General features: G+C 36.7%; 1 protein-coding gene across 2 annotated transcripts in view; it reads right to left on the reverse strand.

Annotated features, from left to right (window-relative positions):
• SUPT3H (SPT3 homolog, SAGA and STAGA complex component) overlaps positions 1 to 15,127 on the reverse strand; it is a gene marked incomplete at both ends in the record, with an annotated part of 279,215 nt that overhangs the window by 94,784 nt on the left and 169,304 nt on the right. The window contains 2 exons of one of the 2 annotated variants that reach the window (XM_081997936.1): positions 458 to 548; positions 1,775 to 1,855. In XM_081997936.1, coding sequence (XP_081854062.1) covers positions 458 to 548; positions 1,775 to 1,855 — 172 coding nt within the window. Of the gene's footprint in view, positions 1 to 457; positions 549 to 1,774; positions 1,862 to 15,127 lie in introns of both variants that reach the window. The other variant, XM_081997935.1, reaches the window with a different exon arrangement.

The raw sequence follows: 15,127 nt of genomic DNA on the forward strand, positions 1-15,127 counted from the left end.
TCTTTAAATTACAGATTCAAAGTATAAAATGTTAAACCACACTGAAAACAAGCCCAGGTCATATATTAGTATTCAGTGACTTCAGATTCAATTTTTTTTTTTAAACACGTCAAAACCCTTTCATAATAATTTAACAAATGTCCTTTCATTTGCACATGGTAGCTGACGTATTTAAATTACAGATGCTGAAATCAATTAGCCCTTTAATCAGCAACAGTTTCTTAATTCAACAGAGTTCTGACATTAAGCAGTCTTACTCATCATTTGGACGGTAGATGCAAATACTTACTTCTGAAGTATTTCAAACCGAAAAGCAGAGATTTTAAACCAAATTCCTCTGAAGACGTTATTTTTGTGTCTTTAATTATAAGCAAGACATTAATACTTTGCATTGAGCTGTTCAGCGTGTTTCTAAAATATCAAGCCACCCCCAGATTAAGTAATTTCTTTTTTTTACCTTCAAGGAGGTCATCTTCTTCTATTCCTTTGACAATTTTAGATTTATAGTCTCGAAAAAACATGTATTTAAGTAGCCTTCTAAGCTTCTTCTAAAAGAGAAAAAAACACATTTATATTAATTAGTATCATATAGTTGTTTTTTATTTAGACTAAATTTGTACCACACAAACATACAAATGTGTAATACATTACTCAGTAAACATAATTCCTTAAATGTTCATGATTTTTCTTTCTGCAGAAAATCCATACATAGAAACTACATCAAGGTCAGTAGTAATTCCACGTTAAATATTATTTATTTGAGCTCCTTGGTACTCTTGGTACTTTTCTTACCAGCTGTGAGACAGAAATGGGTTTGACTTTCAGAAAGCAGAAATTCAGAAATGAGGCTTCTTTAGGGCACTGTAAAATCTTTGCTTAGTTTGGAAATTCAAGCCTACAAATGCCTATTTCCATGAACTTTGACATCCATATTAACCATTGTTTTCACTATAGCCTTACGGATCACATCAGATAAAGAAACTACGATTGGTTTTCATGTTTTAGTGTTTTGTGTTTTGTAACTTCGATATGGTTTTAGTCATTAGGTTTCACCTAAGAAACGAGGAAAGAAAAACAAAGGGCAGAGAAAAGGGGAAGGGAAAGGTGGGAACTAAGGAAGAAAAGGAGATAAAAGAAGAATAAATAATTTTGATAAAAACAGCTGACAATAATTTTTCAATCATTTTGAAATTTGAAGAAAGAAAATGAATTTAATTTTTGCATGGAAAAATTGGGGGTTTTTAAATTATTGACTGACTCTACTTACCATCCAGAGAAAGCAAGAGCATCCCTAAATTTTGAGAGTTTAGTGAGAGAAGGTACAGAAAAGGTATTATAAAGGAAAATCAAGACAGGATTTACTGCCAGCCTAGATGTAAAAATGTAATGGTCGCACTGTCAAATGTCACATCTACACCCTGCAGAACAAGGGAGAAATCAGAATGACTGATTTTTAATAAAAGGGATATAAAGGATAAGGGGCAATATTTATACCTTTATTAAGAAATTATTTTGAGCTCTAAGGTACATTACCCACCCTAAAGCTTAGTGAAAAAAAAAATTGATAATTGAAGTTAGAGGAAAAAATGAGAATTAATTAAAATGTTATACAAATACTGTACGGTGCACAATACAATACAATTGCAGAGCAGCTTTACTTTTAAATAAAGCTGTTCATGATGACGGACTCCTTTCACATAGGTTAAGCAAGCACGTTAAAACACGATAAGCAGCTTACTATGTAAAGTAAGAAATTTCCCTCTTACTACTGTACCTTATCTTTGCGCATTAAGAACAGGAGATCTTCGGCAGAGATGACACGAGCTCCTCTCAGCTGAGAAACTTCAGCTGCTTGCTGCAACTAAAATAAATGAATAAATTAGGATGGCTGTTTCTCTGTTAAAAAATTGATTCACTAGGGTTTGTTTTAAGTAAGTGCAGATAATATTTTGCATGGTCGTGCATAGCAAAATACAAGCTATGCACTAAAACACAAGCTGGGACTCTCAAAGGTGTCACTCACTCAGCTCTTGTTAGCCAAGAAGTGAATAACAAATTTACAAAAAGCCCAAAAGATTTTTGACAAATCTCAAGCAAAAGCTTTTTTGTTTATATTTAAAATGATTGCTTTTAAAAAGTGCTACATCCCTTTTTTTTGTTTCCTTGCACCACATTAGCCCAGAAAATGAACATGTAATTCTCTCAGGCAATGTAAAAATGCCAAATTCTTGCCATAGCACTTTATCAGCAACTGTGGAAGGGTGACTGATCCCTCTCAAAATTTTTTAGAATAACAAATATTAATTTTAAACAGCTTACTGAAGTATTTTTTGAACGAAACTCTACCCCTACTTGACTTATCATTAGTGCAAACCAGACTCACATGAAGAATTTTTTAGGCATGCTCTTATTTCATTTCAGAGAAAGAAAACGATTGGTAGGAAACACCTACTCTATTACTAAAGTAATTGGAAAAACCTTATTGAGCAGACCTGGCCATTGAGATGTGAAAGAGATAGAGATGGGACTGAGCAATGAAGGCCACAAAAATTGATAAGAGGTGGCCAAAGGAGCGTGAAGCAAAGAACTGTCCTCACCTTCATTGTGACACTGCCTCTGAAGGCCCCAAACTCCTTAAATTGTGCTGTAAAGAGCAAAAATCTCTTTGTGAGAGACTAAGCATGTCAGCCTTGGATTCACCTTCAGTAGGTGCAGGAAATCGGGCGAGTTTATGCACAAATGCATCATAATAAACCCAGTAGAAGATGAGAAACCATATTTGCGCAAGCTGATGCTTATCAAATTACTGGGCTGGGTAGGTCCAACCCAAATGCACAAGAGAAGTCTACAGGACCTGCACCTTTCATCTTGCTACCCTTTGGTTACGGCGTAAGATGATGCTGTAGAAGAGGTGGGACAGAAAGGATGCTTCAGAGAATGGAATATGCCTAAATTCAAAAAACATTGTCCAGAAGGCAAGATATAATCATAATTTCTGTGCTCTTATCCTCGTTAACCATCTGATGGACGAACTGACAGCGAGCATAGTGCAAAAGTTATCAAAAGGAGAGACACTTTAAACAATTCTTGATATTAAAACTCATACACACCTGTAACACGATCGATAAACAGAATTTTAATTTATTTTCAAATATCTCTATATTCTTTTTTCAGAAATGCGTTAATGCACCTGAAAATAATTTAAAGAAATCCTATCCTTCATACTCACACTAGCAACGGCTTCACTCAGTATCACTGGCTGAATAAGTATATTATTAATCTGAGCTCCCATGCTGCTACGACTTGAAATAGGCCTATTCAGAAGTTAAAAAGATCAACAAAAACAGTAGCTGTTTCTAATAGCCAAAGGAGGAGGTGGGGGGGAAAGATTTTCATTTTGGCAAGTGTTCAGTGGGCAAAAGATTCAGTCCATAAATCATAATACTGGACTGCATTAATTTTTTTCCACACTAATCACATGCATACAAAACGTTAACTGTATCTCGTATGCACAACACAAAACATACCGCGGGAAGAGTTTCAGGTTTTCCCCGTGAAACCCTCTCTTGGCCCTTGCAGTCACAGAGACCAGAGAGATTTCAGGAATTCAGAAGTCACAGTGATATAGTCTTACTTGAAAAATGTAAGAATGTGAAAAACGATAGTTCTATTTTTTGGCGTAAGTAAAACTGTTTCTTATTCTGATTAGGTTGAGGGCACGCAAGCTACTTATATTTCTAACATAAAAAATAAAGAGCTGGATAAAAATAAATTTACCAAGAACGAGCCAATGGTGTACATCTACTGCAGTTAATGGATTTATGCCAAGGCTGACATTGGCCCCACTAAGCTTAAAAGTGTTACAAAACCTGACCTTAGCATGGTGATAACACAACACAGCTTTTCCAAATATCGTTTAAAACAATGGCAGAAATATCTGACGTGAAACTATGCTCTACTCTCCTAACACATATAGGACTGTAACTATAACCTTTAAGGTCCCTTCCAACCCAAACCGTTGTATGATTCTATAAAACCTTAGCTTTCTTACCATAAAACTCAGATACGTTAATTTCTGCGTGTAGCTGAAATACCTTATTTTTCCAAATTCCAAACACGTGACAACGTCATTTAAAGCAAAAATTGCGTGCAAGCTGCTTACAGGAACCTCCCAAAGAAGTAAAGGAGAGTAAGGACAGCAGGCCAAATTCGCGTCCCATTTGCATCTAAGTAAATCCTGAATAACACTGTTTACTTTGATGGAGTTATTCTGGGCTAAACACAAGATCAAAATCTGAAATAATATTCTCAGTTTCTACCAAAACAATGAAAACTTTCTTCTTCTATTGCCTCAACTTTTGCATCTATTTTATTTTAAGGAATGAACACACAGCATTTAATTTCTTTGGCTCAAAAAAAGCAAAATACGAAAATAATTATTTCCTGTACAGTTATAAAATATGGATTATTTATTCAAACAGACCATAATGAGTTCTGCATTGGTACACATATTTACCTGGGAAACCAGGATATGCTCAGGTAAATATGTATCCAAGCAATTAAAAAAAAATTACATACCACACAGCTGAAGTTGGGGGGGAAGATGTATTTATAGTTTTCACACACACATAATTGACTCATTCAAACCACAACATGAGTGCTTTGCTATAATTAGTATTATAACAAACTGTCTTATTTGACTGTCCCAGAGTTGCCATTAATATGCAACAAGCCCCGATTCCTTAATTTCCGGAGCTCAAGGCCTTGTTGAGTCATTACCGTGGCCACGTTACACGATGAAGGGAGGTTGCAGGAAGCCATACCAAAGAAACGATCCACCTCCGAGCACCCGAGCATTTAGCATTCCAGCAAAGCGATTTCCAGCCGCGCAATGTGGAAATCGTGAGGTCTTTCACCTTTCGCTGCAGCGGAAGCCTGGAGGGGGTTCCTTGGCGAGCAGCAGGTCTGCTCCAGAAGATAGGCAGTACAGAAATGCTGCAAGAACTTTTCGTATATGAGGTTGCTCCATGGCAGCAGTGGAGATATGGCAAGAATTTCCCACCATCTCCTTTCTCCAAGCCTCAGCTATATTCAGTGCCAGTCACAGAATTTGGGGCAGCATCAGTTCCAACATACTCACCGACTTTTCCTAATTCTTTTAGTGATCAAGATTATTTAGTCCACATTATAAAATATTTTGGTTTGATTATCTTGAAGAACAGCAAACAATCCAAATTATTTAGCTTAAGGAAAAACAGGCTAAATTTCCTAATACCAGCAAACTATATTTGAGACCTCGGAGCCTGAATATATTTTTTATTACAGACAAATTATGAACCCCTAAAAATGAAGTTTAAATAACGGAAGTGTTGAAATTACTTCAACTGTAGGAGCACAAATAGTTCTGTTAATAATTAGGAGTTTATGAAAAATAAGTGTATTTTACAATTTTTCACATTACAAAGAAGGTAGTATATACAGTAACTATATTTTAAAGTCTAAGAAGAAATGGCTGGGGAATAATATTTTAAAATGTAATCACTGGTTTAATGACTTTATGAAGTTAACTTTCTTGGCAGGATGAACTGAAGTATGTTAACAGTCACCTTACGGCTATTTTCTTTTTGCAACTTCTGCAAATTATAGATTTGTTGAAAGGAGTATTCATTCTCCTATGACAGAAGCACAGTTACTTCAATGGTACTGTCTGCTTTTTTTTTTCCATGATTATTTTTTCTTCCACTACCTCCAAAGTCAACAATGACCGATACTTCTTCTACACAAACGTCTTGATGGACAAACAGACAAAAAGCTGGAAAACAAACATACTATGTTGTGACATAATCCTTCCAGTTAAACTGCAGGACGGAGTCGAAATGGTAATGTTTGCATGCCTTGAAAGTGCTGGGAGCCAAGAATAATGCTTCAGGAGCTATGATTTTGTTTTCATTATAGAGGAGAATTAGATCATAGTTCACCTGGCTGAATTTCTTTCTGAGGCAGGAAGGTTGCTTTGTTATTAAATATGCATTAAAATGTCCTATTTTTTCACCTTTTCTAGATCAAAAGTACATAACTATAAAAATACCAAAGAATACTCTGAATTTGGATATAGTGCCGTAAATGTATTCCAAACAGAGCATCCCAAGACTTCATTGAAAGCAATCCAACTCTGTTTTTCATGTAAATCTTTCCATATAATACCTCACATACTACTATCGCTGACACCTGAGCTACTAATCCTGACATACACGGGAACATACGGAACTTGTTTCCACAAGTCGGCACAGGGACGGGCTTCACACAATTAGCACATCCTGGGAGGATAATTACGTTATGGAGTCCATTAGCAGACTCTAATAGGTAATGATTTAGGGCTGACAAGGGTTAAAGAGCATGACTAAATCATCACAAGCTATGCAACACATAAAACTTTCATCTGCCGATTAGAAAACAATCCATTTTCTTGTTATTAGGTATCTGTTTTCAAATTTAAGTGTTTTTTACTGAAGACCATTTAATGTGACACCAGGTGATTATGTGTGACCTCGAGAAGATAAAGCTTTGCATCCTATTTTGAGGCTTTAGTGGAGCCCTTTCTTGCCTGACATACAGTGAATTTCAGTCCCTGGCAGATCATGAGAATAAGAAAACATCAGTTCACACCCCACGGTCCCTGGCGTTTACCGAGAACTCGTTTTCAAGTGTGAAATTTGTTATATCTGTTTCTTCAAAAAAGCCCTACTCTTTACTCTCTGAGGTAAGATCGACTGCTTCCTCTTGCCTTCTAGCAGATGGCAACAGCTTTCGGTTTGTTGTCAAACTTCAGCCAGCCCGAAGAGCTGGATCTGGATAGACAGAGTCTGCAGCCAGTTACTAGTAGCTGGAGAAGAATTATCCCAAAAGTATCTCCAGCGATAAGCAAGTTACGCGAGGACTCTTTACCCTTGAAAGCATAAAGAGTACGTCTACGGGTCCAATACGCAACGATGGCTTTGACATCAAAGCAGTTGATGTAAATTTAAGAAGTCAGACTGTTGTAACAAACAGGGGAGAAAGCAGCCCTTTCCTCAGCTGCCTTCTGACTGAAACTGCGTGAAAGTCAGTCCCACGAACTCCGGGAAAGAGCCTCCCATCTCAGCCTGCGTGTTTTTAACCATACCGCTGCTACCACCCCTGCGGATTACTCTTATGATGAAACGATATCTTGTTCTTAATCCCATTTGTTTAAATTGAACATTTCATATGATTTTGGACATCATCACCTCTCTTCATTATACTGACAACCCACATACTACCTTTGATTATAGAAAAGGTTGTAGGGGTTTTTTTGGGTTTTTTTTTTTTTTCAAATAGAAGAAATGCAACAAAAGAAGGTAACACTTATAGGGAGAGAAAAGAGCAAGAGCAGAACACCCTGAAGCTCGTCTGAGCTGATGTTCTTCATGCTACAAACAAGATTATTCTAAAAATACAAAAGAAAAAGAAAATCAGAAAAATCTACACAGCCTTTAGAAAACTACGTGGACTCAGCCTGTGTAATGGAAGGGGCTAACAGGAAAACGCACTGTGCTCCTGGAGCTTACCTACGGTGTAACCATGGTGTCAGCCTGATGGAAAACCCTGCGGCTGGAAGGGGAAGGCTTTCTACTGACCAGTGTCATAAAACTGAGCATCATTAAACAACTCTAAGTTAAAGCACACACCATTTCTTTCCAAGGAAATTTATAAATACAACATCAGAAGAGACTAGACTGTATTTGGCCACGCAGGACAACTTCAGACTGTACCCTACACTGCATCTCAGAGCAGCAGATTCCCAAACCACAGTGATACCTGGGTTTATTCTGCCACAGATGTGGACACTTAACAGATTTACGTCCATCTGATTCTCAGGTTTATCAAGCTTCCGCTGGATTGAAGCTCTGCCATTTGTCAGCCACTCCCCAATTTAGTATCATCAACAAAGTGGCTGAGCGTGCCCTGTGCCACCCATCCAGGTGGCTGATGAAGACATATGGGCCTCGTTACTCTACTCTTTACCGATGTCCAGGAGACATAAATGCTGTTCCCTAGGAGAAAGGAGGGGAAAAAAAATAGGTGAAAACCTTTTCTCAAGTTTGGAATAATTCAGTTTTCACAACGGATTCTGCATGTTTGCTCAGCGCCTTGTACATGCTGTAGTAACTCCTGCCGTTCAGTAGGCAGTAGAGCAGCAACCCCAGCATGAACCGAGATTAAGGAAAGCTGAATCCCTGTGCTCTCCATTTTTTTCTTTAGCAGGCATAATCATAGCTGAGCCCCACATTTGTTGATACGCTGCACCATTCTTGTTTAAAACATAAACAGGCACAATTATTAGAAAAATAATAACTTATTTTTAAAGCCCAATAGCCAAGGTTCTGCTACCGAAAGTGAAGATTTGCATCTACTGGACACCCTATGATTCTTTAAAATTATATTAAACAAGGGAAATGAATTTCCAGGTAAATAGTGAAACTAATACCATTTTGCAAAAGATGAGCTTTAAATCAAAGACCATTTAAAAAAAAACCCTCTACTTTAAACTAATTTCAGCTCAGCTTCTTAAGTTAGAGCTTGTTGCATTTTCTGTCACACAGGGAAAGAATTCAATGCATTTGCGAACAGTAACTACATTTCAACTTAAGCTTCAGGCATGACTTTTTCCTGTTTTTTCTTCTTTCAGTTCTAATTCCCAAATCAACATTTTGGGCCAAAATTTTATACCTATAATTCTTCTAGTCTCCATGGAACAAAAGAAACTCCATCGCACACCTGGCAATTATAGCTGGCAATACTGACCAAATGAAGCAAAATTATACCAACAGCGTTAAAACGATAAAGTCTTTAAGTGCAGAAAAGTATTCAGACTCTTTGAATTCAGTTTTAATATGGTCAAATTATTCAGTGTCTACATAGACTTCAATTCAAGGTTTGGTGTAGTGTTGGAAATGGCCACTGCTGATGCTCTCTCTCACTGCTGGTGATGATAGGAGGCAAGAAAACAAACTTGGAAACTTCTACTCTAGTTGTCATTATTACAGGGAAGAAAAAATAAGCTTGAAAAATACCATCCAAGGGTAAAAGATGGAGTAGTGTTCTCTAGAATGAGCAAGAGACTGTGAAAAAAGCTTTGTGAAGTGTGAACTTTGTAGATAAAGATTCATGAGCTGATATGAAACTGAAAAATTCTCACAGCCAAAAGCACTCCAACCTCTGCAAACACATCTGTTTCTGAAGAAGATGAGTGTAGAGGTCCTCTACTGCTGCGGATTGTTGGGATATTCTAGATGCTGAGGTAAATGGTGCCATCCCACTGTAAATCATTGGCAGCAAATTACCCTGTATGTAAACTAAATAAATGTTAGCGTTTTGGAGGAAATTATAATAAAACTAACTACATTTAGACTCAAACTTTCACAACGAACTGTTTCATTTTGGCAGCACTACCACTATAGCTATTCCAAGTTGAGAATCTCAAGCATGACTATTGCTTCCATTTAAGTCACATCTCTGAATGTCTTTTTGGTACTAAACGTTACTTTGAATAAACAAGAACGTGCAATCTTTTCAGCAATAAATGCATTCATCTTTCCTTTAGTAAAACAAGAAAAAGCAATTAGAATATACCCTTTTTAAGAACTGAAAATACTATTATTTTCAAATATTTAGTCTATTAACTCAGATTTATTTCCTCTCCATCAATTATTTCTATTTCTTTTCTTTCTCCAGTGTTACTATGGCATGCAAACCAGCAGAGGTTTACATTATACCACAGCTTCCTGTCCTTTGGTTTCAAATCCCAGAAGAAACCACCATTCAGGATTATTGTTACGCAGTTTCCAATGCTGCAAGCAGAAAAAAACCTGTTCTCTGTTGATTGAGAGACCATCTAATATAAACAGGTTTCTCTCTCCCACTGCTGTAGAGAGTAACATTTGTTTAAATCATGCATCCTTACATTGCTCACACAGGAAAATAATCATTGCCTTATATTAGTTTCACCAGAACACTAAATAAATACTCTTCCTTTCCATATGACAGCAAATTGGAATCAGGCTTTACTGTTTGCCATAGGGAAAATAAGACATATTTACCTATTCCAAGCATAGAGATAAAGTGCTTTTAGAGCAAGCCCCAGGCTAATAAAAGAACTGCAAAGCAAGTATTACTATGAAGAGCAGGCAATCATCAGTGCACTGAATATAGAGAAGACATGACCTTGATCCTCTGGCCGAACTGATACTAAAGTAATAAAAAAAAAAAATTCTTCAAACACCTCAAAATGAAGGACAAAAACTTACATTAAATCCTGCAAAGGACATAAGCAAGACATTACTTTGAAAATTTAGACTAGGAGATGGAGAAAAAAAGGATTCAGGTTCAGTCAAATATACAAAATGGCAACAATTTCTATTAGAAAGCTCTACAATTATTCATAGCCCTGAAGAGATATGCCACCACGTTCACACTTGGAAATACTATGCTAGTGGTGGAAGACTTTGAAAGTGAAAGGATTTTACCTAAAATGATTCACATTAGTCTTTCTTCTTATTTTTTTATCCTCATCTGCTCAAATGTATGTCACCCAAGTGGGAGCTTCTCAGTTTGCACGGCGACTACAACTAAGTGCCACAGGATTGCTCAGATGGAACAGGGAGACTCGTAACACATCTAAATGACTACTGGCTTAAATGGTTTTGGATGGCAGACAGGCCATATGGGTGTCTGGGCTTAAGGTAAATTATACTGCCTGCAGAATTTTGATGGACAGGTAAGCGTCTTCTTGCAAGATGTACCCAAATTATCAATAGAAAAAGAAAACAGCAATAGAAAAAAAAAGAAGTGAAAAGCATTTCGTTTTAATGTTTTTTCAACCACAATGTATGCGTGGAGCGTACATTACGACACTAGAGAAAGTCTCAGTCTGTTTTGTAATCTTCAACTTTAGGGAAGATCATTTGTCAACGGGGACAAGGTATAACCAGAATGTGTAATAAAATAGGAAATTTTTCTCTTCTATCAAGAAATACCTCTCCAGTTCATTTCAAAATGGCTTCAAAGGCCTAAATCTATAGCAACTTTATTCCAAGAATTTTCTAATCCAAGATAAAGATAAAAATAGAGGGAACTTAAAGCAATAGTCGCAGTCCAAGGAAGACCCATTTTCATGTAAAAATAGGAGGAAAGGAAATCCAAATTTTTGTATGTATGTGTTGGTTTGCTGTATTTTCTGTTTTATTTCTATTATTCTCAGAGCTTCAAAAGACACAAGGTAAATTGTGCAGATGATAGCATGAAGATGACAGATTTTTCTCTTCGGAAGATGAAAGGAAAAAAAAAGGAGGCAGCTCTCACTCAGAGAAAGAAAAGAAAGCAATATGAAGGAGAATAAATGTAAAATCTGAGCAGCATATATTTGTGTCTGAAAAATGGCACTGATTTCCTAACTCTTATTTAATGTTCATTCTTTAATTAACATTCATTTCCCAAGGACATAAGTTTGAAAAGACTGTTTCACATTACTTTAGCACGAAGAGAAAGAATCACTTTTAAGCCATGAAAAGTCTGGGGGAAAAAAATAAACATGCCTTCTGAACATAATTTCTTCTTTATTGCTACTGCAAAGTTATGAAATGAAATCTATTATTTAATTACATTGGATCAAGCAACAGGAAGAGAAGGCAGTGTTTGAGTCACAACATCCCTGTAAGGATAAATTACTACACTTCCTCTTGCTAAAAGACAGTTTTAATGGACTGAATCTGTGCAAATGGTTAAAATCAAACCACTGGGAGGTAGGACGATCTTCTTGCTAACATAAAAACCCCATAAAATGTACACTGAAATTCTTAACAGAAATATCGGTAACAATAGGGGGGAAAAAGTAGCAACATTTCTGCCAGAACATGGATAGTTGGAAAATTACTCAGATTCTCTCCAGAATCTGAAGATAGTTTAAAAACTATACAATAGCTTCTGGGCCTGCTTTGTTTTATGCTTTGCATTGGAGATGTTTAGATAATCTATTATGAAAACTTCAAAATTTATCTGCTATTACTACCAAACTTTTATTAGTCATAAGGGATTTCCCTTAGCTGTGCTTCAGCAATGTTTACTAGATCCTTCAAATTGAATGCAACTGTTGGAAATGTTAAAGCATTTTATTTCTTAAGTATGTTCTTGGCATAAAAAAACAGGAGGGCTTTAAACTATAATGAAAAAATAGGCTGAATTCTAAAATGTTGGAATAGATAACTTGGCAACTGGTATAGAGTCCACAACTGCAATTTGAATGTGCAAATCCTGTGATCTTTTATATAATTGAAATTCACATTGACTTGTGTGGAGATGCTCTGAAATAACCTTTCATGGAAATACTATCTTTTCTCAAAAGTAGAATACACTAAAATATGAGGGCATTTCACAGATAATTTGAACAACAATGGAAAATATCTTTGAAGTTGTTCAGGAAAGCTACTCCTAAGCCTAAGGGCAGTATGGGAGGAAGCTTTTCTTTGAAAAAGCTATCCTGGAGGCAACAGAGACGGATTTCCGAGGCCCGTCAGAGACTGGACTGACCTCTCAAGACATGAAGGAGGTGAGTATAAGCCATGAAGTTTTTTGAGGAAAGATGCAGAGAGCTTCTGACAGGGATAAAGGAAACAAGATAGAAAAACTTGTTTGCAGGAATTTTCTAGATCAAAGAATTTCACGGTGTCCTACTAGTAATTTGGTCCACAGTCTACTTCTAAACTTTTAACACAGTCTATGAAAGTGGTCATAAAAGAAAACATTCCAGCCATATGATGCCTCACGTTTCTTGTATTTTTTAGAGAGGTCTGATCGTCAGTGCAAAACATTAGGAGGCTACTTGTCCCTATGTGTCTAGAGAGCCTAGACTTCACCTGCTGAATGTAGGAAACCAAGAAAATATGCCATGAATCTCACCGTACGTGGTGTATTTCTTATTCTTCTCTTGAAACTCAAGTTGTTAGCTACTGTTGGACTTTAACTGGCTATTGGGACATTTGGTTAAATTCCGTGAAATTTTTTGTATTTTACCTACCAATGCTTCACAATTAAAATGCCATTCTCAAGATTGTTACGAACCAGAAAGGCTAAGTCCAGAGGCAATCCAATAAATTATCAACCGAATGAGCAGGAGGTTTGATAAAATAAAGGGAATGAGATTCATGTCAAGGGAGAGAACTACTTGGTCTTTTGCAAAAATCTCTGGAAACGGACAACAAGTCCAAGCTGTGGACCTATACACATCCACTAGGAGAGGACTAATAATTTCTCCTGCCACGGGGAGATCTCTGCTTTGGGAGATCTCAACTGTACAATCTTTTAATTAAAGGCAGTTCCACTAAAGCTGCTCATGTGCTAAGTTACTAAGGCTGAGCACAAAGCCAGGATATCCACTGCCAGTATCAGAGGACTCCGAAAAAGATAACGTCAATGATGCCAGTGGAGAGGAGGAAAACTAGTCTTTCCAGCATTTACCTTTGTCCTTTGGGAGCCACAAAGGCAAGTGTCAGCACTATAGGACTGAGTTCAAGAGACACTGAAATATCACCAAAATCTTCAAGAGGAGAGGAGCAAAAAGCAAGGATGGAAACAAAAAAACTTTATTTTCTCCAGGAAGACCATGCTGTAGATTGGCATCTGAGCACGGTGATTCTGACTGTGGTAAAGGCTCAGTCTTAGCATAATCACCAGGATTCAGATCGCTTAGCTCCTGAAAAATGGTAGCACAGATTTGCTCAAGAAGAGACCTTGATATTTCTGCATGAGCGTGCAGTTTAAAGGGTCTGCAAAAGGCTACATATTCCTCTAATTATTCAGAGATATTCTCTGCAGTGTTTATGAAAATAGAGGGAAGACTATCTAAGGCTAAAGTGCAATTGCTGAAGTGTGATTGATGAATGTCTAACAAAAAACCCACTCCAAAAACACAACAAAAAAGCATCAAAACACAAATGGAAAGGTACTTTCGTTGTTCAAAAACAACAGAACACTTCCATTTTTATCACATATTTATAAGAAAGCGAACTAAAAAATCAGTCACAAACGATAACTATGTTTACCAAAAATAATGAAAAGAAACGTGAGTAAAATCAATACAGGCGTCACAAAGATAGAAATAAATCTCTGTTCTCAGAATGTCAGAGTGGAAGACGTTTTTCTAAAAGGTGTGAGGAAGGACTGGTCCAAAGTGAAATGTAGAGTGGATAAAGATGCAAGGCTGGGCAAGATTTAAGAAGAAACACTGATTATTGAAAGGATTCAACAGGTCAAGAAAGCAGGGGATAAGTTTACTACTAATAATAAATAAAACATTCTCCATTAATACAGGTCGCTTCGTTTTTGGGTTGCTTTTAAGGAAAGCTAAGTTACCTACATGAATTTTACATTTTTGTTCATATGACAGTGACATCTGCTCTACATCCATTTTACAAATAGGCAAAATGAGGCATGAAACAACTGGGCCACACATGGACCAGGAGAAAAAAATCCCATTTGCCTTCCTCACCAATCAATTAGCAGCACTCCTTCACTGCTAATGATTCTTCTCTAAATAATGCAGAAATATTAAAAAAACAAACAAACAACCAAACCTCTTCTGAGTTTTAACTTAGGAGTTTTTTGTATCCAAGCTTGTATGCACTCCTAAGCAAAAACTATAAATATTTCCCAGTGCCTAAAGATAGGAAATGTAGAGGAGATTTAGCAGACAAGCAAACCATAAAAACTGCGCCCAATATATTTCTCTTCTAATTTAGAGGAAGTGGGCCAGCCTTGTATCATATATAATCATAATTCTCAACGACGTTTAAACCAAAAACTAACTAAACATTTAAACTAAAAACCTGCAAACCTCTATAAAGCTTTACAAATAGTATTGGGCTTTTTAATATAAAAATATAAAGAGACAGTAGCATAAACAATGTCAACACAGTCACTAGTTTGCAGTTTAGAACATTGCCCTGGAATATTATAAAAGTAAATCCTTACATTCACAAAAAAACACTTTTCAATCAGTGGCTTTCTGAGGAGGAACAGGATCTGCAGCACACAGTAAAGTCGTACTATTAGAGGT

This window comes from Phaethon aethereus, assembly GCF_964289735.1.
Source record: "Phaethon aethereus genome assembly, chromosome: 3".
NCBI classification, from domain to species: domain Eukaryota; kingdom Metazoa; phylum Chordata; class Aves; order Phaethontiformes; family Phaethontidae; genus Phaethon; species Phaethon aethereus.